Source organism: Salvelinus fontinalis, chromosome 1 (assembly GCF_029448725.1).
Source record: "Salvelinus fontinalis isolate EN_2023a chromosome 1, ASM2944872v1, whole genome shotgun sequence".
NCBI lineage: Eukaryota > Metazoa > Chordata > Actinopteri > Salmoniformes > Salmonidae > Salvelinus > Salvelinus fontinalis.
The window spans coordinates 43,254,119-43,276,321 of record NC_074665.1 but is presented as its reverse complement, the minus strand read 5'-3'; the positions used below and the strand labels follow the sequence as shown (position 1 = coordinate 43,276,321).

Below are 22,203 nucleotides of genomic sequence, written 5' to 3'. Positions count from 1 at the left end.
AGGCAGACCCAGGTAAGTCTGGCTATTCACCTGTATAACTATAAGCCAGGCCTGGGCAAAGGCCGGCCCGGTGACCACATGCAGCCCGCGACCTGATTCAATACAGCCCGCAGAATCATGCACAGATCACATAAAGAATTTGTGATAGAAAAGTTTTGAAAAACGTATTCGTTATTCAAATTAAAAGCCCAATGAATACTCACCTTTGTGTAATGATTTAATGATTCCCACCGCTTGTGGGGAAATTATTTTGAAGGCACGTATAAATAAGAACTGCACGAGGACAGACAGTGACTGACAGGCTGACACACACGTCACAGTAACACCTTGTAGCCAGCTAGAAATTGCGCAGAAATTTGTTTTTCAAAGATTTCAAAGAAAAGAAAAGTAGACAATGAATGTAGGGTGTTCCAGCAAGAGTGGACTTCGAAATATTTCTTTATTGAGGTATCAGGGAAAGCTGTGTGCTTAGTGTGCAAAGAGAGCATCGCTGTCTTGAAAGACTACAACTCGTTCCGACACTTCCATACAAAGCATGCAGAGAAATATAGGAATATGTCTTCTGAGCAGAGGGCAAGTGCATCGAAAGGTGTGGCTGTCTCAGTTGCAAAAGCAGCAAGGACTTTTCACAAAACTGCATTCAGAAAACGATGGAATTGAGAAAGCTAGCTATGTACTGTCCCACAATATATCAAGCCATTCGCTGAGGGCGGATTCATTAAATAATGTTTAATTGCCTCAACAGCAATACTTTGCCCTGACAAGAAAGAGCTGTTTGAAAATGTTTCCCTGTCAAGATGAACATCGCAGAGAATATGGAACAACAGTTGAAAGACAAGGTAAAGGATTTCACCTATTTCTCCTTGGCCCTGGATGAGAGCAGTGACAAAGCGCAGTTGTTGATATTCTTACGAAGCATAACCCCAGACTTTGAAATTACAGAGGAGCTTGCTTCAGTGCAGGCAATGAGGAGCACAACCACAGGGAAAGATTTATTGGGGGAGGTTAATAAGTGTGTGGCAAAGCTGGGACTGAGTTTTGAAAAGTTATCCAGTGTGACCACTGAAGGGTGCCCAAACTTGACAGGAAAAATGTTGGCCTTTTGAAAAAGATACAAGATCAAGTAGCTGAGCTGAACCTAGACCAGAAAATTATTTTCCTGCATTGCATTATTCATCACGAGATGCTCTGTAAATGTGTTCTGAAAATGAGCCATGTTGTGAATACAGTCACTAAAGTGATAAACTTCATAAGAGCAAAATCTTTAAACCACAGGCAGTTTGTCTCACTGTTGGAAGAGACAGAGTTGGGTCATGCAGATCTCCCCTACCACACAAACCTGAGATGTCTGAGTTTGGGAAGGTGCTTAAAAGGGTGTGGGACCTGAAGTTGGAGATTGCTGAGTTTTTACAAATGAAAGGAAAATATGTGGATTTCCCTCAACTGCAAGATAAAGAATGGTTGGCTGATTTTGCCTTCACTGTGGACATCATGGCCCTCATGAATGAACTGAATTCCAAACTACAAGGGAAGAGCCTTTTTTCACATCAGATGTACAGCCTTGTCAAAGCCTTCAAGGGAAAATTACTCCTCCTGAAGTAGAAGCCAACAATCTCACCCACCTTCCGACACTACTAGTCTGTTCCTCATCAGATGACCAGTCGTTTTGAGGATTTCAAAGTGTTGGAAAATGACATGCTGTTGGTTTCCTTTCCTTTCACCTTCAATGTGGATAACGCTCCCACTGACCTGCAACTTGAGCTTATCGATCTTCATTCAGTCTGATGCAGTGATTGGAGAACTATTCAAAACAATGTCACTGACGAGGTTCTATGCATCTCTCGATGAACAAAACTTTCCAAAGATTAGGAGTCATGCTCAGAAGATGTTTGCACTGTTTGGGTCAACCTATGTACGTGAACAGACATTTTCAGTGATGAAATATAACAAGTCAAGGCACAGATCATCTCTTACTGACTCTCACCTCGCAGCAATCCTGCACATAGTTTCAGAAACTATACCTGACTTCACTGCTCTAGTCAATGCCCAGAGATTTCACACCTCACACTGATTGAGTAGTTTAAATGTAATGTTGACCTCTCTTTCTTGTGTTTTTGGGCTACCCGTTAACAAGAGTTATTTCCGTGGTGTTGAATGCACAGTGTATGTTTCCCTCCGTGTAGTTCATTGCATGTTTAATAATGAAAATACCTACCAAAAGGAGAACACGGATGTGTTTTATTTCTGTGCATGTTAAAAAAGTAAAATAAGTAGCATACCTGGATGTGATTTACAGTAGATATATCTGTCAACTAAGTCATACACATGATGTATAATCCTGTAATATTATTCTGGCCCGCAATGGCAAAAAAATAAATTCTAATGTGGCCCTCCATCGCAAATAATTGCCCAGGTCTGCTATAAACCATACGTACTTCCACTTGTACTGCATTACTGCCCTCCATGTCTACTACCATATACATCAGATTCAGGATACCAATATTGAATAAATAGTATGACGTGTGAAAAACTATTACAAGCAATCAATATGCTACTGATAAAATATGCATCGCCAAAATGAGGGGGCACCTGGATTTGAACCGGGGACCTCTTGATCTGCAGTCAAATGCTCTACCACTGAGCTATACCCCCGTTAACAATAAACGCCGAGATTTAAGGGGATATGTAGGCTACACCACCATTGCCTTTGTAGCATTGTGACGTTCTAATAGTAAGATGTTTTATGAAGAAAGGCAGCAAGAACGAAAATATTTCTAAACACATCTACCAACACGGAAAATCTTTGATATGTTACAATGTAAATACGTGGCAATGTAAATCGCTGCCATGACCAAAGGAGCATGTTCTCAATTTAACACTAGGTCGATCAAACCATTCCAGGGGTTTGTCTAATTCCCCATAAAATAATAGGGGGTAACACATTTCTGGTTTCTATATTTGTGTATTTATGTATGTAACCTATTATGTACTTTTTTAATGGGGGTGGGGGTTAAATGTCATTTTTGTCATTTTGTCAACACATGGCATCATTGTTCTCTGAGTTTGTTTTATTTCTTTGATGGTTATTTGCCTAGCTACTAGTACATGTTGAAACTACTGCAACGCCCTAGAACTTGGCACACTCATTCAGGATTGCAACTTCAGTAGGTCTACCCCTAGACTACAAGTTGCGAATGACTTGAAATACCATAACCATACTTGTGCCAATGTTGTTTATAACAGCAAATACAAGACACATCTGCTGTATTCCTTATAAGGTTATTACGGAGCAAATTGTCTGCTTGAAGGTTCTACATCATTACAGCGGTACCGCCTTCCCTCTCCGCTCTCCGAAAATAAGCCTCTCCCTCTCGCCTCATGACCGAGTTTTCATTTAATCAATTTCGTGAACGCGCGCGCCTAGTAAGAATTGTGCGCTGTCAAAAACCTGACTATTGGAATTTAGAATATCTGCCGATTTACCCGACGCTATTTTGGATAGGTTCACTTCAATAGGTCTACACCAGAATATTAATTTCATTGCGTCCCGTTATTTCTGATAGAGGATTTTCCCCTTTCGCCATGAATCCGTTATGTGGAAGATGCAGTAAAATGGTTTACCCCACGGAAAAAGTGAATTGTCTAGACAAGGTAAGGAGTGAGCATGATTCGAGCGCATTTCGGCCTACGCATATTCACAGAATAGAATAAACTATATTGAGGGAGTTAGCTATCGTCTTTGTGCAAGCGCATGTTGGGTGCATGGGTTGAAAAAAGCAATGAATGACACATTATCTAGTTGCCCAAAAGGTTCATAAGTTTTGCCGTGTCAATGATAGCCTACATTCTGCCAATGTCTGTTTACATTATACTTAGTCTTTTGGAAAATGTACAATGGATAGGCTAGCCTATAATAACGTTGTCTGATGTGGGTAGTATTCCTTATCTATCCAGCTCTGGCTAAATGTATCCAGTCCATATATAATAATACAATTTACATGTTACATTTTAATCCCCTGTTTGGGAGCTGATTCATGTTGTAATAGGCTGTAACATGCAATTACAACTGCAAGGTGTGCATGACAAGCTAGACATCAATTCTCCTCTTTTACATGACCAGTGAATTGGAAGCTCAACAAATCTCTATGTCCCTCTCTACATCTACAACATGGTGTTAATAACCCTGGTATTGTGAACAGTATGAACACAATTTTGTTGTGTGTGAAGCTCATTGCATTTGTCATAGCCCTGCCCAAGATCATATCATGTCTATTTTCAAACACTTGAGGTTTGTGGCATGTGCTTGCTTATCTACCAGATATGATTTTTGGTTATTGTTATTCCGTATGTGTGTGTGTGTGTGTGTGTGTGTGTGTGTGTGTGTGTGTGTGTGTGTGTGTGTGTGTGTGTGTGTGTGTGTGTGTGTGTGTGTGTGTGTGTGTGTGTGTGTGTGTGTGTGTGTGTGTGTGTGTGTGTGTGTGTGTGTGCGTGCGTGCGCGTGCGTGGGTGGGTGGGTGGTTGTGTGTGTGTCAAATCTGGAACGTTGAAAGCACAAAAATCCCTCCAAATATATTTTACACTTGCTTTACGGACTTCTTCTAAATAAAGTCTGAAAACTCAATTTCCCATGTCACCCCACTCCGAGTCCACACGGGTCAGGAGGATATGGTGGTTTTGTGAGTCATGGAACGGTGGTGCAGCTGTGCTTTAATGTTAGAAGAATGGAATTTTCCCATGCTGTCATTGCAGATTACATTTAATTTGCCATTACACTTGGATTTGATTTTCCCATAGGACAAACATTCCAACAGTCATAGATTTATTCATACTTGAGTCGTGACACTAGTCCTAAATCATGTAATTGAGCTATTTTACCCTAATATTCCCCCTCTCTCCCTGCTCCCTGTCTCCTTCCATCTCTCTACCCCATCCTTCCATCTTTCTCTCTCTTCATCTGTCCATCTCGCTCTCCCTCCATCTGTCCATCTCTCTCTCTCCCTCCCTCCCTTTCTCTCCATCCATTCTTCACAGTACTGGCATAAAGGATGTTTCAGCTGCGAGGTGTGCAAAATGACCCTTAACATGAAGAATTACCAAGGCTTCGACAAGAAACCCTACTGCAGCATGTGAGTATATCACACAGCATACCATTGATATTATCGTCCATGTTTGTATCTGTCTGGCAGGCACTGCAAGCACGTTGTCTGGTGTGCTAGGTGCTTTTCATTTGAATTTTCGTTCATGCAGGCAGACAGACAGACAGATAGACAATGATCCCTCCAACTCCACTACAATGAGCTACGGGAATCACAAGACAGTAAGGCAATTGTCATGTCATTGAAAAGGTGATATAGAGAAGTGGGACTAGGCAGACAGACAGATGGGCGAAGGGAGGGAGGTTTAAAGAGACAGAGACAAATCTGTCATTCGTATGAGGATTGCTTCTGAGAGAGAGAGAGTCTTACAATTTCTCCCACACTCCCCTATGGTGACTAGATAAAATTCAGCAAGAAAGGATTGTGCACAGGATGCATGACAGGGTGCAGTTGGCAAACTGACAAACACAGACATGCTGCGTGTCCATGTGTGCGCGCACACGTGTGTGTATGTGTGTACTCACAGTAGTGTGTGTGTGTGGTGGGATTAACTCCTAATCCAGGATGTATTTTACCTGTGTGCGCACACCCTTCTCCAGAGGGGGGCATTATAGGAGGGCCTACTTAACATAGATTACCTTAGCTTCAACCACCCAAGTTTAGTTTGGTCAGTGCTCTGGAAAGGCCCAAAAATCCCACTGAAAATCAATTGGCAGTGGAAAAAAAGCCCTAGAAGAAAAATAATGTACATTCTTACCCTGTGTATGTCTCTTCACACCCTGCTCTGATATCTCTTCTTTTTGGCTCTTTGTTTCAGGCACTACCCAAAGAGCTCCTTCACCTCCGTGATTGACACCCCAGAGAACCTGCGACTCAAACAGCAGAGCATGTTGAACAGCCAGGTTAGAACACAGATACTACTGAACTCTATGGGCCAGTTTCCTAGACAAAGAGTAAACCTAGTCCTGGACTAAAAAGCACAAAGTACTTTCAATGGAGATTTTCTAATGAAAAAGGCTTTTTTTACTGTAGTCCAGGACACTATCTGTGTGTATATACCCATATAATTAATTAATTAATTTTACCTTTATTTAACTAGGCATGTCAGTTAAGAACAAATTCTTATTTACAATGACGGCCTACCTCCTCGGCCAAACCCTCCCCTACCCAGACGACGCTGGGCCAATTGTGCGCCGCCCTACGGGACTCCCGATCATGGCCGGTTGTGACACAGCCTGGGAACGAACCAGGGTCTGTAGTGACACCTCTAGAACTGCAATACAGTGCCTTAGACCGCTGTGCCACTCGGGAGGTATAAGTGTTTATAAGAGTGCAAAGGCCCTCAAATCAACATCTACGGCCTCTTTAACCAAATTGAAATTGAAACCAATTTATTTTAGACTGGGAATCAAAGACAACCCAGATTCACGTCCTGTGTGCAGAGATAGACTTCTAAATCCTGACATTAGACCTTACCTTGCAGGGCGCATACACACTTGGTGTCGTACTGTAACCTCTCTCTAACCTTTTCCTCCCGTCATTGCTACCCAGGTACCATAGTAATCTTTCTTTAATCCTGTGGCATGACCTCTTCTATCGTTCTTTTCCTCTCTCTATCGCCATCTCTTACTCCGTCACTCAGTAAGACAGATTGAACCCAACTCTCTACCCCGCTGTCATGACAATTGGATTCCTTCTACAACTGATGAATCCTTCTTTACCCTCCTTAGAAACTAACACACACTCACACAGACACACACACACTTCATTGACGTTTGCATGGCCCAATCTGAACTCACATATTAGTAATGAGGCCATGGAAACACACACACACACACACACACACACACACACACACACACACACACACACACACACACACACACACACACACGCACACACACGTTATCTATCCAGCAATTACCAACATGGATACTGCAGACACCCTACTGCAGAGGTTACCAACCATGGGGTCGAGATACAGTTTCCTGGGGGGTTTGCAGGGCCTTACTTGATTTGAGGGGTAAAAAAAACCCAATCCTTATTAAATAAACCAATGTATAGGGATGAATATCTCTGCAATGCTTTAGGCTAGAAACGACCAACCATAAACTGCATAAGAAAGACACGACCCTGTTGGACATAGGGATATCCTCGGTTTGACATTCAGAGGCTGAGCTACAACCTTCAAATGAGTCACAAATATTTGTTGCCATCAATGGAGCTATTCACTTTCTGAAAACTGCACAAAACCATAAAGCATTTGGCTACTTTGATAGTCCCCGGTGTTCTGAATAAGAGGTTAAAATGGCTTCTAATACACTATTACAACATATTTGGTAGGGAGATAACCTCAAATGAGCTAGACTTGATTTCCCCCATCATTATTATCATGAAATAGCATACCCAACAATAGATGTCATGTTAAACTACGTAAAATTGCCGAAAATTTGCATTAAATTAGCAAAGATTTCCTAGCGCTTCTAGGAATTTATCAAATGTAAAGTATGGTTGAGAACCCCTGTAAAAAGGTTGGAAACCCCTGTGGGGCCAATGTGATCATGGAGTCACATGCATTTAAACATAAAAAAATGTAAAAAATCTTTATTTAACTAGGCAAGTCAGTTAAGAACAAATTCTTATTTTACACATGACAGCCTACCCCGTCATTGTATATGCTCACACATATGCACACTCTCATGTGGCAATGAACCAAAACCCCCACACGGGCTTTCCTTCCCTATTCATATCTCTGATACAAAGCGACTAGATTAATTAAATTACTGTACTGAGCGTACAAAACATTATGAACACCTGCTCTTTGAATGACATAGACTGACCAAGTGAATCGAGCTGAAAGCTGTGATCCCTTACTGGTGTCACTTGTTAAATCCACTTCAATCATTGTAGATGAAGGGGAAGAGACAGGCAATAGAATGATTTTTAAGCTTTGAGACAGTTGAGACGTGGATTGTGTATGTGTGCCATTCAGAGGGCAAGACAAAAGATTTAAGTGCCTCTGTACAGTGTATGGTAGTAGGTGCCAGGCGCAACGGTTTGTTGAGAACTGAAGAGCTGCTGAGCTTTTAATGCTCAACAGTTTCCCGTGTGTATCAAGAATGGTTGCCCATCCAAAGGACATCCAGCCAACTTGACACAACTGTGGGAAGCATTGGAGTCAACATGGGCCAAAAACCTGTGGAACGCTTTCAACACCTTGTAGAGTCCATGCCCGACGAATTGAGGCTGTTCTGAGGGCAAAAGGGAGGCGGGGGGGGGGGTGAAACTCAATATTAGGAAGGTGTTCTTGTTCTTAATGTTTTGTACATTACCATGAACAAAGATGATCCAATCCAAGATGAACAATCCAATACAGAATCTCATGTGCATAATAACTCATAATCCTTTATGCATGTAGTTATAGCTTAAAGTGCATTATGCATAGCTAATAAGGCACTATGAATGTGTTTATAATGCATTATGAAGAAGGTATTCATAAGAAGTGTTACCTATAACTCTTCCCTAAAACAGTAGTCATGGATAAGGCTGGTCTTATCTTTTCAGGCTGGTCTTATCTTTTCACTTGTTGTATGACATCACATTTTATGTTATGTTTCTGCATATGTACCAAGATGATTAAATAAACCTAAACCTATTACTAGCCACACTGACACCAGTAAATCCTCCCCACAGTCACAAAATGGTAGTCAAACGTGAATCAAATATTTGACTAAGGCTTTAAGGTCAAACCCCCCTAACCCCCCCTAACCCCCCCCCCCCCCCCCCCTAAAGATCCCCTGTTCTGCTTGTCTTTCTCTATCATTATCTGTTCCTTTTTCTATTCCTTTCTTTCTCCTTCTATCTCTCGTTTCTTCCTAGGAAACGGGAGTGTGTTTTGTGTGTTTTTAGGTTAGCAGCCGCTATGCACACACAGCTGTACAGTATGTTTAGTATTAGCAAAAATATTAAGGTTACTGTCACGATCGTCTTCGTGAGAGAGAGAGGACCAAGGCGCAGCGTGTGCAAAATACATCTTTTTTGGAAGAGAGAAAAAACACGAAACGAACACTATACACAACTTAACAAAACAACAAACGACCGTGAAGCTAAATAACGTAAGTGCACAGACAAGCAACAAACGTTCAACATAGACAACACCCCACAAAAGCCTACTGCCTATGGCTGCCTTAAATATGGCTCCCAATCAGAGACAATGAATGACAGCTGTCTCTGATTGAGAACCAATCTAGGCAGCCATAGACATAACTAGACAACACTACTCTACTCTGCCCCATACACATACAACACCCCTAGACATTACAAAACACATACCTTCCCCATGTCACACCCTGACCTAACTAAAAAACATAAAGAAAACAAAGAATACTAAGGCCAGGGCATGACAGTTACATGTAATTCTTCCCACTACCATAGATGTTAAAGGTCCAATGCAGCTGTTTCTATATCGATATCAAATCATTTTTGGGTAACAATTAAGTACCTTGCTGTGTTGTTATCAATTAAAATCATCAAAAAGAAACAAAAATAGCTTCTTACCAAAGAGCAATTTCTCAAGCAACAATTTTGCTAGGACTGTCTGGGAGTGGGGAGCTGAAAACAACCTGTTATTGGGAAAGAGGTTTTGAACCAGATCCTATTCATTTACAAATTCCTAATCCAATGTTTGGAACTATCTTTCTTATTGGTCTATTAACTAATTAACTGGTGAAGTCACCAGGCAGGCCAAAACTCAATCCCACCAAAACAGACAGAACTTTCACACAGCCTTTTCAAACAGCTCTTACACTAAAAGGCCATTATCATCCTTTTCACAATTTCACAGTATTATTCCAACCACATAGTGTGGAAATATATATTTAAAACACAGGGAAATATAGTTTTTGACTGCACTGGGCCTTTAATGATAGTAGATACAGCCGTATCTCAAAGATTAGCAATTCACATTTACAGTGAAAAAAATGCATTGTCTGTCAATTTGGTAAAACTTTTAGAGGAAGGTTTGACAAAAGGGAAATGTTAATGTAATGTTAAACAATATAAATGTTTAGTAACTTCTTAGAATCTTCCTATTGTAGGAGGGTACTTTCTGTAAACACTGTATGGTCCTTTCCCCCTCACTCTCACTCACCCGAGCAAGGCCTTTTTATTGTTCATAAACCATAACCATAAAAGTCGATGCACCCCTGCTCTCCCTCACTGAGAAAGCATATTCCTCATAGCATAGCAAGCACATGACTCACATCTGAGTGAGTGTGAGTGTGAGTGTGAGTGTGTGTGTGTGTCTGTGTCAAGGAGGAGTTCTCTCTTCTCTGCTATGGGTTGTTGTTAATGACTTTAGTACTTGTGGCTCCCAGCAGTTGGAGGCTTTAAAATTACGGGGTGGATCTGTGGATCCGAATTCTTTGGAACCGTCTTCCTGACAGCTAAAAGTTCGAAGCATTTCCGCATGTGCAAAATTCTCCACTATACTCAGTTTCTGCTCTACTTGTTTGGGTGCCTAGAACAGGCTACTCTGGTGAATCTCAGTGAGGAATGGAGAATGGTGCTCGTTTATTAAAGTTATATCAAAGCTGAATCAATGTCTGCAAGATCACATAATGATAGTACTCATATCCAAATACATACATAAAATAACCAAATATAATAGCATAGTAAAACGTCATTTTTTATGAAATTTTAGGATGATTGTGAAAATGGGCAAATGTTTATCTTATGCGGCCAAAAGTCAACAGCGTGCACCATTAGGTGCTGTTGCGGTGACCGTATTAACGCCACACCGGCAGTCGTGAGTCATGACCGCGGTAAAATTCCATGTGACCGTTGAGTCACGGTAATCTCCTTTTATGAACTCTGGACATGCTTTGATAGTACACAACTTGCTAACGACCGTCAGGTCCTAATGGCCTGGTACTCAGGGCTCTATTGTCCCTCTAACCACTCTGACATCAATGCAAATGCAATCGATAATCACATCACACACTTATCATCAAAACAGTATCATGCTTTTAAAACTCACCTCACCGTGATGATCAATTTGAAGAAATAAGTTCAACAGCAGGTTGAAACTGAGTGTAAAACATGGTCGTTGTGGATGTTGTTTCAAAGCCTAGCACAATGAAATAGACAGCGCTTTCTAAGGTGACGATTAATTCAAAACATCAATACACGTTAGAGCTTATTCTTAGGCATATGAGCCCAAGCCTCAAAGGCTTACAATTAGCCTACAATTATAGTGAATTTGTATTTGATTTTGAACAGCCTAGTAATAGGGCATTTTTTATATTTTCATAATTCATTGGGTGACACAATACCTCTAGCTATACAGAGTATCTCACCACCATGCGTTTCCATCTACTCCTGGAGAGGGGCTGTCAACAGTTTAGTGAAATATGTTTCGTTGCGAAAACATGTTACTATCAATGTTGCCGAACAGATTTCACTTGGTTTCCCAAATTAAGCACTGGGTAGCTGCAGGAACAGGGCTGGAGAGCCCATGGCATACAGAGTTTGGGGCGGAATATCACCTGTCACGCAGCGAGAGCATGCCCCTCAAACAGTGGTTGATACATGGAGTGAAATAAGTGTTGTTATATGTATTTCTCAGCTGCTCATATTAAGCACATGCTCCACTATAAAACCGAGTGCTGCCTTCATTCGCTATTCGAGTGCATACGGACGACATGTATTTTTCCCCTGCCCATTTTATAATGGGCCATTGTAAATCTAAACTAGTTTTACATATTAATAAAGACAATATTACATTGAGAACAGTTTGATGGGTGAAGATATGATAACTTGATGAAAGTGAGGCAAGCTTTTTTTTTTTACTTTCTCAAATCATCAAGTGCCTATATTCGTATCATGTAGCCCGTATATGTTTTGATTTCTAAGACATTGTAAGGTTTGTATCATTCACAATTAAAGTTGGCAAATAACTCTAAATCTAGCGTATAGAACCTGTAACAAAGGATCACATTAACGCTCAACATAGCCACTTCATATGCGCCCTCGCTCCACAATGGGAAAAATATCCTTTCTATTTTATTCAGCTAAGTTCAATTATATTCTTTTTACTATAAAATCATATAATATATATAATGGCACAGGACATATCTTGTCAGCTAAATTAACAAGCCTACAGCCTATGGCATGGAGCATTGCCAGATAACATACATTAGGCCAACTCAAATTCTGTTCTTCTGAAATACATTTTCTTCATATCATGTTTCTTTAGACCTGACTAAAATAAATATTTGATTTATTGTGATGATGAATATTAAATTGATTTATTATACTTTTTTAAAATGTAAATGTTTCAAAGGCGTGCATAAAGCGTTTTGTATGCAGCTAAACTTGTTTATGTTAATTAACGGTCAATTACCGCCAGACCGGCAGACTTTTGCATGACAATAACCAGCTGACAAAATCTTGTGACTGCCACAGCCCTACGCACCACTAGGCAAAATATGTGTTTTGATTGAAACAAAACACAGGTATGCTACAGTTTGTAAACACCATCTCCTCTAAAATCCACTCACTGTACTTAATTAAGAACAACAATATACCTCAAAACAACACTGTACATAACTCAAGAAGATCTAGATGCATGTTCCTGTGAAAATTATTGAGATGAAATGGGTGTCGTGGAAAAATTGCAAGATGATGTTATAATGCTTGTAAGATAATGTTATAATGCTTGTATTAGATTATAATAGTTGTTACATTCGACAGAATAGAGTATTGTGTGTGTTCCACTGAGGATGAGCATCTATGAGATAGCACTGACAGAGGAGATGTAAGATTTCTTTGGGTAATGAAGCCTAAAGAGCATTCCAGATAGTAAAGGTACTGTTTTCGTGCTATACCGTACCAGGGTGAGACGGGTTCCAGTTTGGAGTAGGAGGGGGCCAGACACTGGTCTTTACAATGAGAACTGTTGACACAGCAGTAACTGTCTGCTATGTTTTATAGATATCTTTCATACAAGTCTTAACCTTTGTGAACTGTTCCTAAGATCTGTGGTTCGTCATGTAAGTTGAGAGGGGTGTATCTTGGCTATAAAAGATCTTTGTATTTTTCTGTAGTCACTCTCAATGGTTAGTTATAGATAGTGAATTGTTGAAAGTCAAAGGTAAAGCTTAAAGCTTATTAAAGATGTAGTTTAAGTATAACTCTGACTGGTGTGTAGTTTGTAACTATCCTCATTTGGTAATACAGGAAAATGCCACCACAATGGTTGACATTCAGATGCTGCATGGACGTTTCACTGGTAAAACGTATCATTCACGATTTGTCACGCCTGCTCCCGCTCTCCCTCCCTGGCGCTCGAGGGCGCTAGGCTGCACAGCATTGCGCATTCCTGCCACCATCATTACGCACACCTGCTCCCCTCGTCACGCGCATCAGCGATTCATTGCACTCACCTGGACTCAATCGCCTGTGTTCCTCCCCTTTATCTGTCTGTTCCCCAGCTCTGTTCCCCGCTTTAGCATTAATGTTCGCTTGTAATTTTCTTCCCTGGTTCTGACGCTGTTCCTGTCCTGTTCCATGTCTGTGCTATATTAAATGTTCTACTCCCCGTTCCTGCTTCTCATCTCCAGCGTTGGTTCTTACACGTTTGACAGTTCGAAATGTGAAGCGAGGGTGACCATAAAAATGTGTGTGCAAATTAGGGGTAAAGAAACACATGCACAGAATCTGATTCAGATCTTCAGCTCTGGGGAAGACCATTCCATGGGCAACCTTACAAATATTAGAGCAGAGGCAACGGTATGGAGTCACCATTGGTTTATTTTACAAAAAAGTATTGGAATATTAGCTGGATGACCAGACTCTCTGGATGCCTCTTCCCAATAGCCAAACAACCTTCTGCGCATGTTATACTTTATTCACAAATGTTTTTATGTAGCTCCGGTAGCTCCACTGCTGCTTTCCCCTCCCTTCCAGTTCTCACTCATCCCCTGGCGATGATCAGACGTCTTTGTCTGTTACAGCCTACGACATGTTGTACAAACTCCTTTGTCTGTAGTAGGCCTAACTATAAACGGCATGATCACAAACACAAATCGAATTTAACTTCTTACGGTTGAAATCCCGTTGACGGGATCGATATGACAACAGCCAGTGAAAGTGCAGGGCGCCAAATTCAAACAACAGAAATCTCATAATTAAAATTTCTCAAACATACAAGTATTATACACTGCTCAAAGAAATAAAGGGAACACTTAAACAACACAATGTAACTCCAAGTGAATCACACTTTTGTGAAATCAAACTGTCCACTTAGGAAGCAACACTGATTGACAATAAATTTCACATGCTGTTGTGCAAATGGAATAGACAAAAGGTGGAAATTATAGGCAATTAGCAAGACACCCCCAGAAAAGGAGTGATTCTGCAGGTGGTGACCACAGACGACTTCTCAGTTCCTATGCTTCCTGGCTGATGTTTTGGTCACTTTTGAATGCTGGCGGTGCTCTCACTCTAGTGGTAGCATGAGACGGAGTCTACAACCCACACAAGTGGCTCAGGTAGTGCAGTTCATCCAGGATGGCACATCAATGCGAGCTGTGGCAAAAAGGTTTGCTGTGTCTGTCAGCGTAGTGTCCAGAGCATGGAGGCGCTACCAGGAGACAGGACAGTACATCAGGAGACGTGGAGGAGGCCGTAGGAGGGCAACAACCCAGCAGCAGGACCGCTACCTCCGCCTTTGTGCAAGGAGGAGCACTGCCAGAGCCCTGCAAAATGACCTCCAGCAGGCCACAAATGTGCATGTGTCTGCTCAAACGGTCAGAAACAGACTCCATGAGGGTGGTATGAGGGCCCGACGTCCACAGGTGGGGGTTGTGCTTACAGCCCAACACCGTGCAGGACGTTTGGCATTTGCCAGAGAACACCAAGATTGGCAAATTCGCCACTGGCGCCCTGTGCTCTTCACAGATGAAAGCAGGTTCACACTGAGCACATGAGCACATGTGACAGACGTGACAGAGTCTGGAGACGCCGTGGAGAACGTTCTGCTGCCTGCAACATCCTCCAGCATGACCGGTTTGGCGATGGGTCAGTCATGGTGTGGGGTGGCATTTCTTTGTGGGGCCGCACAGCCCTCCATGTGCTCGCCAGAGGTAGCCTGACTGCCAATAGGTACCGAGATGAGATCCTCAGACCCCCTGTGAGACCATATGCTGACACATGCACATTTGTGGCCTGCTGGAGGTCATTTTGCAGGGCTCTGGCAGTGCACCTCCTTGCACAAAGGCGGAGGTAGCGGTCCTGCTGCTGGGTTGTTGCCCTCCTACGGCCTCCTCCACGTCTCCTGATGTACTGGCCTGTCTCCTGGTAGCGCCTCCATGCTCTGGACACTACGCTGACAGACACAGCAAACCTTTTTGCCACAGCTCGCATTGATGTGCCATCCTGGATGAACTGCACTACCTGAGCCACTTGTGTGGGTTGTAGACTCCGTCTCATGCTACCACTAGAGTGAGAGCACCGCCAGCATTCAAAAGTGACCAAAACATCAGCCAGGAAGCATAGGAACTGAGAAGTGGTCTGTGGTCACCACCTGCAGAATTACTCCTTTTTTGGGGGTGTCTTGCTAATTGCCTATAATTTCCACCTTTTGTCTATTCCATTTGCACAACAGCATGTGAAATTTATTGTCAATCAGTGTTGCTTCCTAAGTGGACAGCTTGATTTCACAGAAGTGTGATTCACTTGGAGTTACATTGTGTTGTTTAAGTGTTCCCTTTATTTTTTTGAGCAGTGTACATCATTTTAAAGATAAACTTGTTGTTAATCACACCACAGTGTACGATTTCAAAAAGGTTTTACGATGAAAGCATACCATTGAATTATGTTAGGTCAGCACCTAGTCACAGAAAAACACAGCCATTTTTCCAGCCAAAGAGAGGGTTCACAAAAAGCAGAAATAGAGGTAAAATGAATCACTAACCTTTGATGATCTTCATCAGATGACACTCATAGGACATCATGCTACACAATACATGTATGTTTTGTTCAATAAAGTTCATATTTATATCCAAAAATCTCAGTTTACATTGGCGCGTTATGTTCAGTAATGTTTTGCTTCCAAAACATTCGGTGATTTTGCAGAGAGCCACATCAATTTACAGAAATACTCATAATAAACATTGATAAAAGATACAAGTGTTATGCATGGAATTATAGATAAACTTCTCCTTAATGCAACCGCTGTGTCAGATTTCAAAAAAGCTTTACGGATAGCATTATAAATATTAACTTACCTTTGATGATCTTCATCAGAATGCACTCCCAGGAATCCCAGTTCCACAATAAATGTTTGTTTTGTTCGATAAAGTCCATAATTTATGTCCAAATACCTCCTTTTTGTTTGCGCGTTTAGTTCACAAATCCAAATTCATGAGGCACAGGCCAGACGAAAAGTCAAAAAGTTCCATTACAGTTCGTAGAAACATTTACATTTTACATTTAAGTCATTTAGCAGACGCTCTTATCCAGAGCGACTTACAAATTGGAAAGTTCATACATATTCATCCTGGTCCCCCCCTAGGAATTGAACCCTGGTCCCCCCGTGGGAATTGAACCCACAACCCTGGCGTTGCAAGCGCCATGCTCTACCAACTGAGCCACACGGGACCACCACAAACATGTCAAACGATGTATAGAATCAATCTTTAGGATGGTTTTAACATATATCTTCAATAATGTTAAAGAATTCCTTTGTATTTTTAGAAAGGAAAATGAATGCAGCTACCTCTCACGAGTGCACTCCTGACTGAGCTCATGGCATTTTGCCAGACCTCTTAGTCACTCAGCTCTTATTCTCTCCCCCTTCACAGTAGAAGCCTGAAACAAGGTTCTAAAGACTGTTGACATCTAGTGGAAGCCGTAGGAAGTGCAATATGACCCCATAGACACTGTATATTGGATAGGCAAAGACTTGAAAACCTACAAACCTCAGATTTCCCACTTCCTGTTGGATTTTTTCTCAGGTTTCTGCCTGCCATATGAGTTCTGTTTTACTCACAGACATCATTCAAACAGTTTTAGAAACTTCAGAGTGTTTTCTATCCAAATCTACTAATAATATTCAAATTTTAGTTTCTGGGCCTGAGTAGCAGGCAGTTTACTCTGGGCACCTTATTCATCCAAGCTACTCAATACTGCCCCCAGCCATAAGAAGTTAACACCCACACACATTGGTGGTCCAATCCGGCCTGCGGGTGGTTTGAGTAAAAATAGAATCATAATATGTATAAAAACACTACATGACCAACATCTCTTTCCAAAATCATAGGCATTAATATGGAGTTGGCCACCCCTTTGCTGCTATAACAACCTTCACTTTTCTGGGAAGGCTTTTCACTAGATGTTGGAACATTGCTGCGGGGATTTGCTTCCATAGTGACGTCGGGCACGGATGTTGGGCGATTCGTCCTGGCTCGCAGTCTGTGTTCCAATTCATCCCAAAGGTGTTTGATGGGGTTGAGGTCTTCCATACCGATCTCAAAACCATTTCTATATGGACCTCGCTTTGTGCACGGGGACATTGTCATGCTGAAAGAGGAAAGGGCCTTCCCCAAACTGTTGCCACAAAGTTGGAAGCACAGAATCATCTAGAATGTCATTGTATGCTGTAGCGTTAAAATGTCCCTTCACTGGAACTAAGGGACCTAGCCCGAACCATGAAAAACCGTCCCAGACCATTATTCCTCCTCCACCAAACTTTACAGTTGGCACTATGCATTGGGGCAGATAGCATTCTCCTGGCATCCACCAAACCCAGATTAGTCCGTCGGACTGCCAGATGGTGAAGTGTGATTCATCACCAGAGAATGCGTTTCCACTGCTCCAGAGTCCAATGGCGGTGAGCTTTACACCCCTCCAGCCGACACTTGGCATTATGCATGGTGATCTTAGGCTTGTTTGCGGCTGCTCGGCCATGGAAACCCATTTCATGAAGCTCCCGATAAACTGTTATTGTGCTGAAGTTGCTTCCAGAGGGCGTTTGGAACTCGGTAGTGAGTGTTGCAACCGAGGACAGACGATTTTTACGTGCTATGCATTTCAGCACTCAGCAGTCCTGTTCTGTGAGCTTGTGTGGCCTACCACTTTGCGGCAGAGTCGTTGTTGCTCCTAGACGTTTCCACTTTACAATAACAGCATTTACAGTTGACCGGGGCAACTCTAGCAGGGCAGAAATTTGACAAATTGACTTGTTGGAAATGTGGCATCCTATGTTGAAAGTCACTGAGCTCTTCAGTAAGGCCATTCTACTGCCAATGTTTTTCTATGTAGATTGCATGGCTGTATGCTCGATATGAGCATCCCTGCCCTAAATTTGACATATGCACTAAGGTTGTACAGCAAACTCAGTTTATTAAATCTGCCACTGCTATTGATACACTGTACAACATTTAAAGTTGAGTCAAATAACAAAAAATATGGGCAATCAGCTGCAACATGATTTCTAGTTCACATCTTGTTGCATTCGCATTTGTGGCTAACGTTAGCTAGGCTAGGGTTTAGGGTTCAGACCTGGGCAGAAATTAGTTCTGTTTTGTAGTTTATTTTAAAATACCAACTTTTCAAATACTCAAGGTAGTCAAATATAGTTTATATAGAGCTTCAACTAAAAGGCAACTGTTTTCTTTGATATTCAAATTCAGAAGAACAAATAATATTTGAAAGTATTTTTGAATACCTCTCAGAAAACCAAATAATATTTGAAGGTATTTGAAAATAATGATCATACGCACATGGTTTGGAGGGTTCTTAGATATTCAGTTTAATATAGTTTATAGCCTAAAATGAAATACATGAGGGGCATGTGTCACGGCCGTTTAAAGGAGTGGACCAAGGCGCAGCGTTTTGAGCGTACATACTTGTTTATTTAACGTTGTCGCCAACAAAACAATAAACAACCAACCGACAACCAACCGGCAACTAAACATGAACAACTACCCACAAAACCAACATGGAAAATGGCAACCTAAATAGGCTCCCCAATCAGAGACAACGATAAACAGCTGTCTCTGATTGGGAACCCATTCAGGCCACCATAAACCTACATACCCCTAGACAATACAAAATCCCCATAGATAACCAAAAAACCCTAGACAAGACAAAAAACCCTAGACAATACAAAAACTAAACAAACCACCCTTGTCACACCCTGACCTAACCAAATAATAAAGAAAGCAAATATAACTAAAGTCAGGGCGTGACAACATGGAATCACCTCAACATTAGAGTAGACCACTTTTGCAGCTTCAAAATGACTAACAAATATATTTTCATATTGAGTGAGACATAAGGTAGTACAGTAATTCTTTACATCAAGTTCCTATACATGTGCCGTAACTTTGTGATTATTACAATAACAACATTGTTTTTACATCGGACTTTGGAAATGGCTTTATAATTGCATAATAATGGAGTTATTACATAATTGGAATATGGGGCAGTCACTATACCTTGTGTACGGTTGTTGCAAAACTCTCAGCTCATTGCTATGCAATTCAAATGCAATTACCAAAGTGTTATGTAACAACATGCTAATAAAATGTTACTCCTAAAGTAATTACAGTTGTATTAAAAAGGCACAAGAACAGTTTAATGTTAAGTGTTACTGAGAATGCTAACAGGAACAAAAAATGGGTATTAAGTATCGAAAGGAAACAAAATATCCCAAAACTGCCTTCTTGAATCAACTACAGCCAAGAAGATCATGTTAGTTTACATTCTGAGTAAACCATCCCTTTAAAGATGGTACAGTGTGTGTTTGAAACAAGAACACTTAACCTCAGATCGACAAAGAGGTTAGAAGTTGTTTTTTTGCTAAGCATCCAACTTGCTGTTTGCAATATTTGCAAATGGCTTTGAATTACTCTGTCAGTATTTTCAGGTATGGTCAAATTAATTGCAGACTTCAACGTTTTCAGTGGCATGTTGAAAGAGTCATACAGTAGTTGAGCGTCATAACTTATTTGTACTTATCGGTACAAAATATTGGTAGTAATTTTTGGGATCTGTATTCAAATAGTTGTAGTCACCTCCAAAGGAACTATGTGTTCCCCGGGTAAAATAGTTACTTTCCACAAAGCATAGTAAAACTATAATTATTCCAGGTCTGTTAGGGTTAGGTTGAGGGTTAACTAACATGCTAAGTAGTTGCACAACACTATGGTTGAGGTTAGCTAAAGTTGTGGTTAGCTTAAGTTGCTTTTTAGCTAAAGTACTCAAGTTGTCCCAGACGCGATTCGAACACGCAACCTTTGGTTTGCTAGACGTTTGCATTATATGCCACACATCCTCCCCGACCATCCTCCATTCTAGGGTTTTGCTAAATTTAGCTGTTAAGTACCAGAGTCCTGCCAAAAGCTCACACTGAATGAGGCCTGAGCCTTTTGCCTTTATCAGGACTTTACTGACATTTAGGCAGATAGCTAGTAAACTTACAATTAGCAAGTGATATGGCCGATTAGCTCATATGATAATTAGCTAGGTAGTTGGCTAGCTTGCTAATTTAGTCAGCCAGTTAGCTAACATAAATACGCCTGCCCATAAATCAACAGAACTGCTTTGAAAATGCCAGCTGTCAATGAAAGAGAACAGACTGTCTGTTTGACAAACATGAACCACACAGACAGGAGAAAATAACTACTTTCTAAAGGCAAATTCAAGCATAGCTAGCTAGATAGCTACTAGCTAACGTTAGTTATGCTATCGCTACCTGTCCTATTTGTTTCCAAGTGCTAGCTAGCTAGCCTAGCGTTAGCCCATCGCAGAGATTTCAGATTGTGTGAGAGCAGAGCAACAACGTGAAATAAAATGTACAACCCTCATAGCTATACAATCAACACGTGTTGCTTGCCATGAGTGAGAATGTATTATCTATACCACTTCTATAAATGAGCTTTTTCTCCTTCAACAAAGATGAAAATTAGCCGTTAGCAGGTGCCATATTACAGGACATGTACCAAATTAGCTTCCCTTAATTTTGACTGTAAGATTGGTTTTAATTATATCAACAACACCCTTCTTAAATATTCAAACGGAAGTTGAAGGTCACAATTCATCTTTCTCTGTGATTCGAGTGTCACTATTGACAACTTTGTTGGATTTCTTGAAATGTCTGTTCAATAGTTGTCTATGGCAGAATTATCATTTTAAAAACCTATCTTCATGAAAGAAAACTGGTGAACGGATCTGGGTGTTGTGGTGAGAATTTAGGGAATGTAGTTCTTTGTGGACGTGAGCAATTTCGTTCCAGAATATGGAGGGTTCACGGAGAAAAGACGAGGAGAAAAAGTATATTTAACATGAATGCATGGCCCAATCAACACTATCGTAACCACTAATGTTATAATTGTAGTACAGTATTTCTATTTCAGCCCTCCTACTGAAGTGTAATGGCTCATGTGTGTCTGTATGACATACAGTAAGTAAGCAAGTGAGGAAATGTTGTTAGTACGTGAGGTTTTCTGTAAACCCGTGTGTGTGTGTTTCTGTGTGCGTGCGTGCGTTTGCGTGTGTCAGGCGCTGTACAAAGAGGAGTTTGAGAAGAACAAGGGGAAAGGCTTCAGCGTGGTGGCCGACACACCGGAGATGCAGAGAGTGAAGAAAACGCAAGACCAGATCAGCAATGTAAGTCTATTAACTCTGTATCTACATTTTCAAAAACAGAACTAAACCAGTATCGAATCAACATTCCTAATGAACTACACCCACTTCCCCATCTCTCCCTCTTCTCACTTTGGACCAAAAGATTTTAGCTGCAAAGGTCATTGCTACTAGCCTGGTCCCACATCTGTTTACGCTTAATACGTTTACAGATCTGGGACCAAGCACCATTGCTAATAGTGCTACGTACAAAACTGCAGTTCTTCTTTGCAGGCTGTACTGTTTTGTGCTCTCCCTTATCCTTTTTCCATCAGCAAACATAAACACATTTTCTCCTGACTGACCAAACTAATAGACAGATTTTGTCAAATGGACTGGCTCAATCTATCTCATTCCATCTCTATATCATATATCAGATAAGGCTAAAAGAATGAGACTGTTAGAGACTGTGGTATTC

At 41.2% G+C, this 22,203-nt stretch overlaps 1 protein-coding gene and 1 non-coding gene across 2 annotated transcripts in view; one reads left to right on the top strand and one right to left on the bottom strand.

Annotated features, from left to right (window-relative positions):
- Positions 1-2,580: 2,580 nt before the first annotated feature.
- trnac-gca (transfer RNA cysteine (anticodon GCA)) lies at positions 2,581-2,652 on the bottom strand. Its single transcript has one exon. It is a non-coding gene; the product is annotated as a tRNA-Cys (tRNA).
- Positions 2,653-3,336: 684 nt separating this feature from the next.
- The window catches only part of LOC129854956 (LIM and SH3 domain protein 1-like), a 36,861-nt gene continuing 17,994 nt past the window's right edge, over positions 3,337-22,203 (top strand). The window contains exons 1-4 of the mRNA XM_055922165.1: positions 3,337-3,651; positions 5,032-5,126; positions 5,914-5,998; positions 21,663-21,770. Of these exons, the coding sequence (XP_055778140.1) occupies positions 3,583-3,651; positions 5,032-5,126; positions 5,914-5,998; positions 21,663-21,770 (357 nt within the window). The 5' untranslated portion in view covers positions 3,337-3,582. The remainder of the gene's footprint in view (positions 3,652-5,031; positions 5,127-5,913; positions 5,999-21,662; positions 21,771-22,203) is intronic.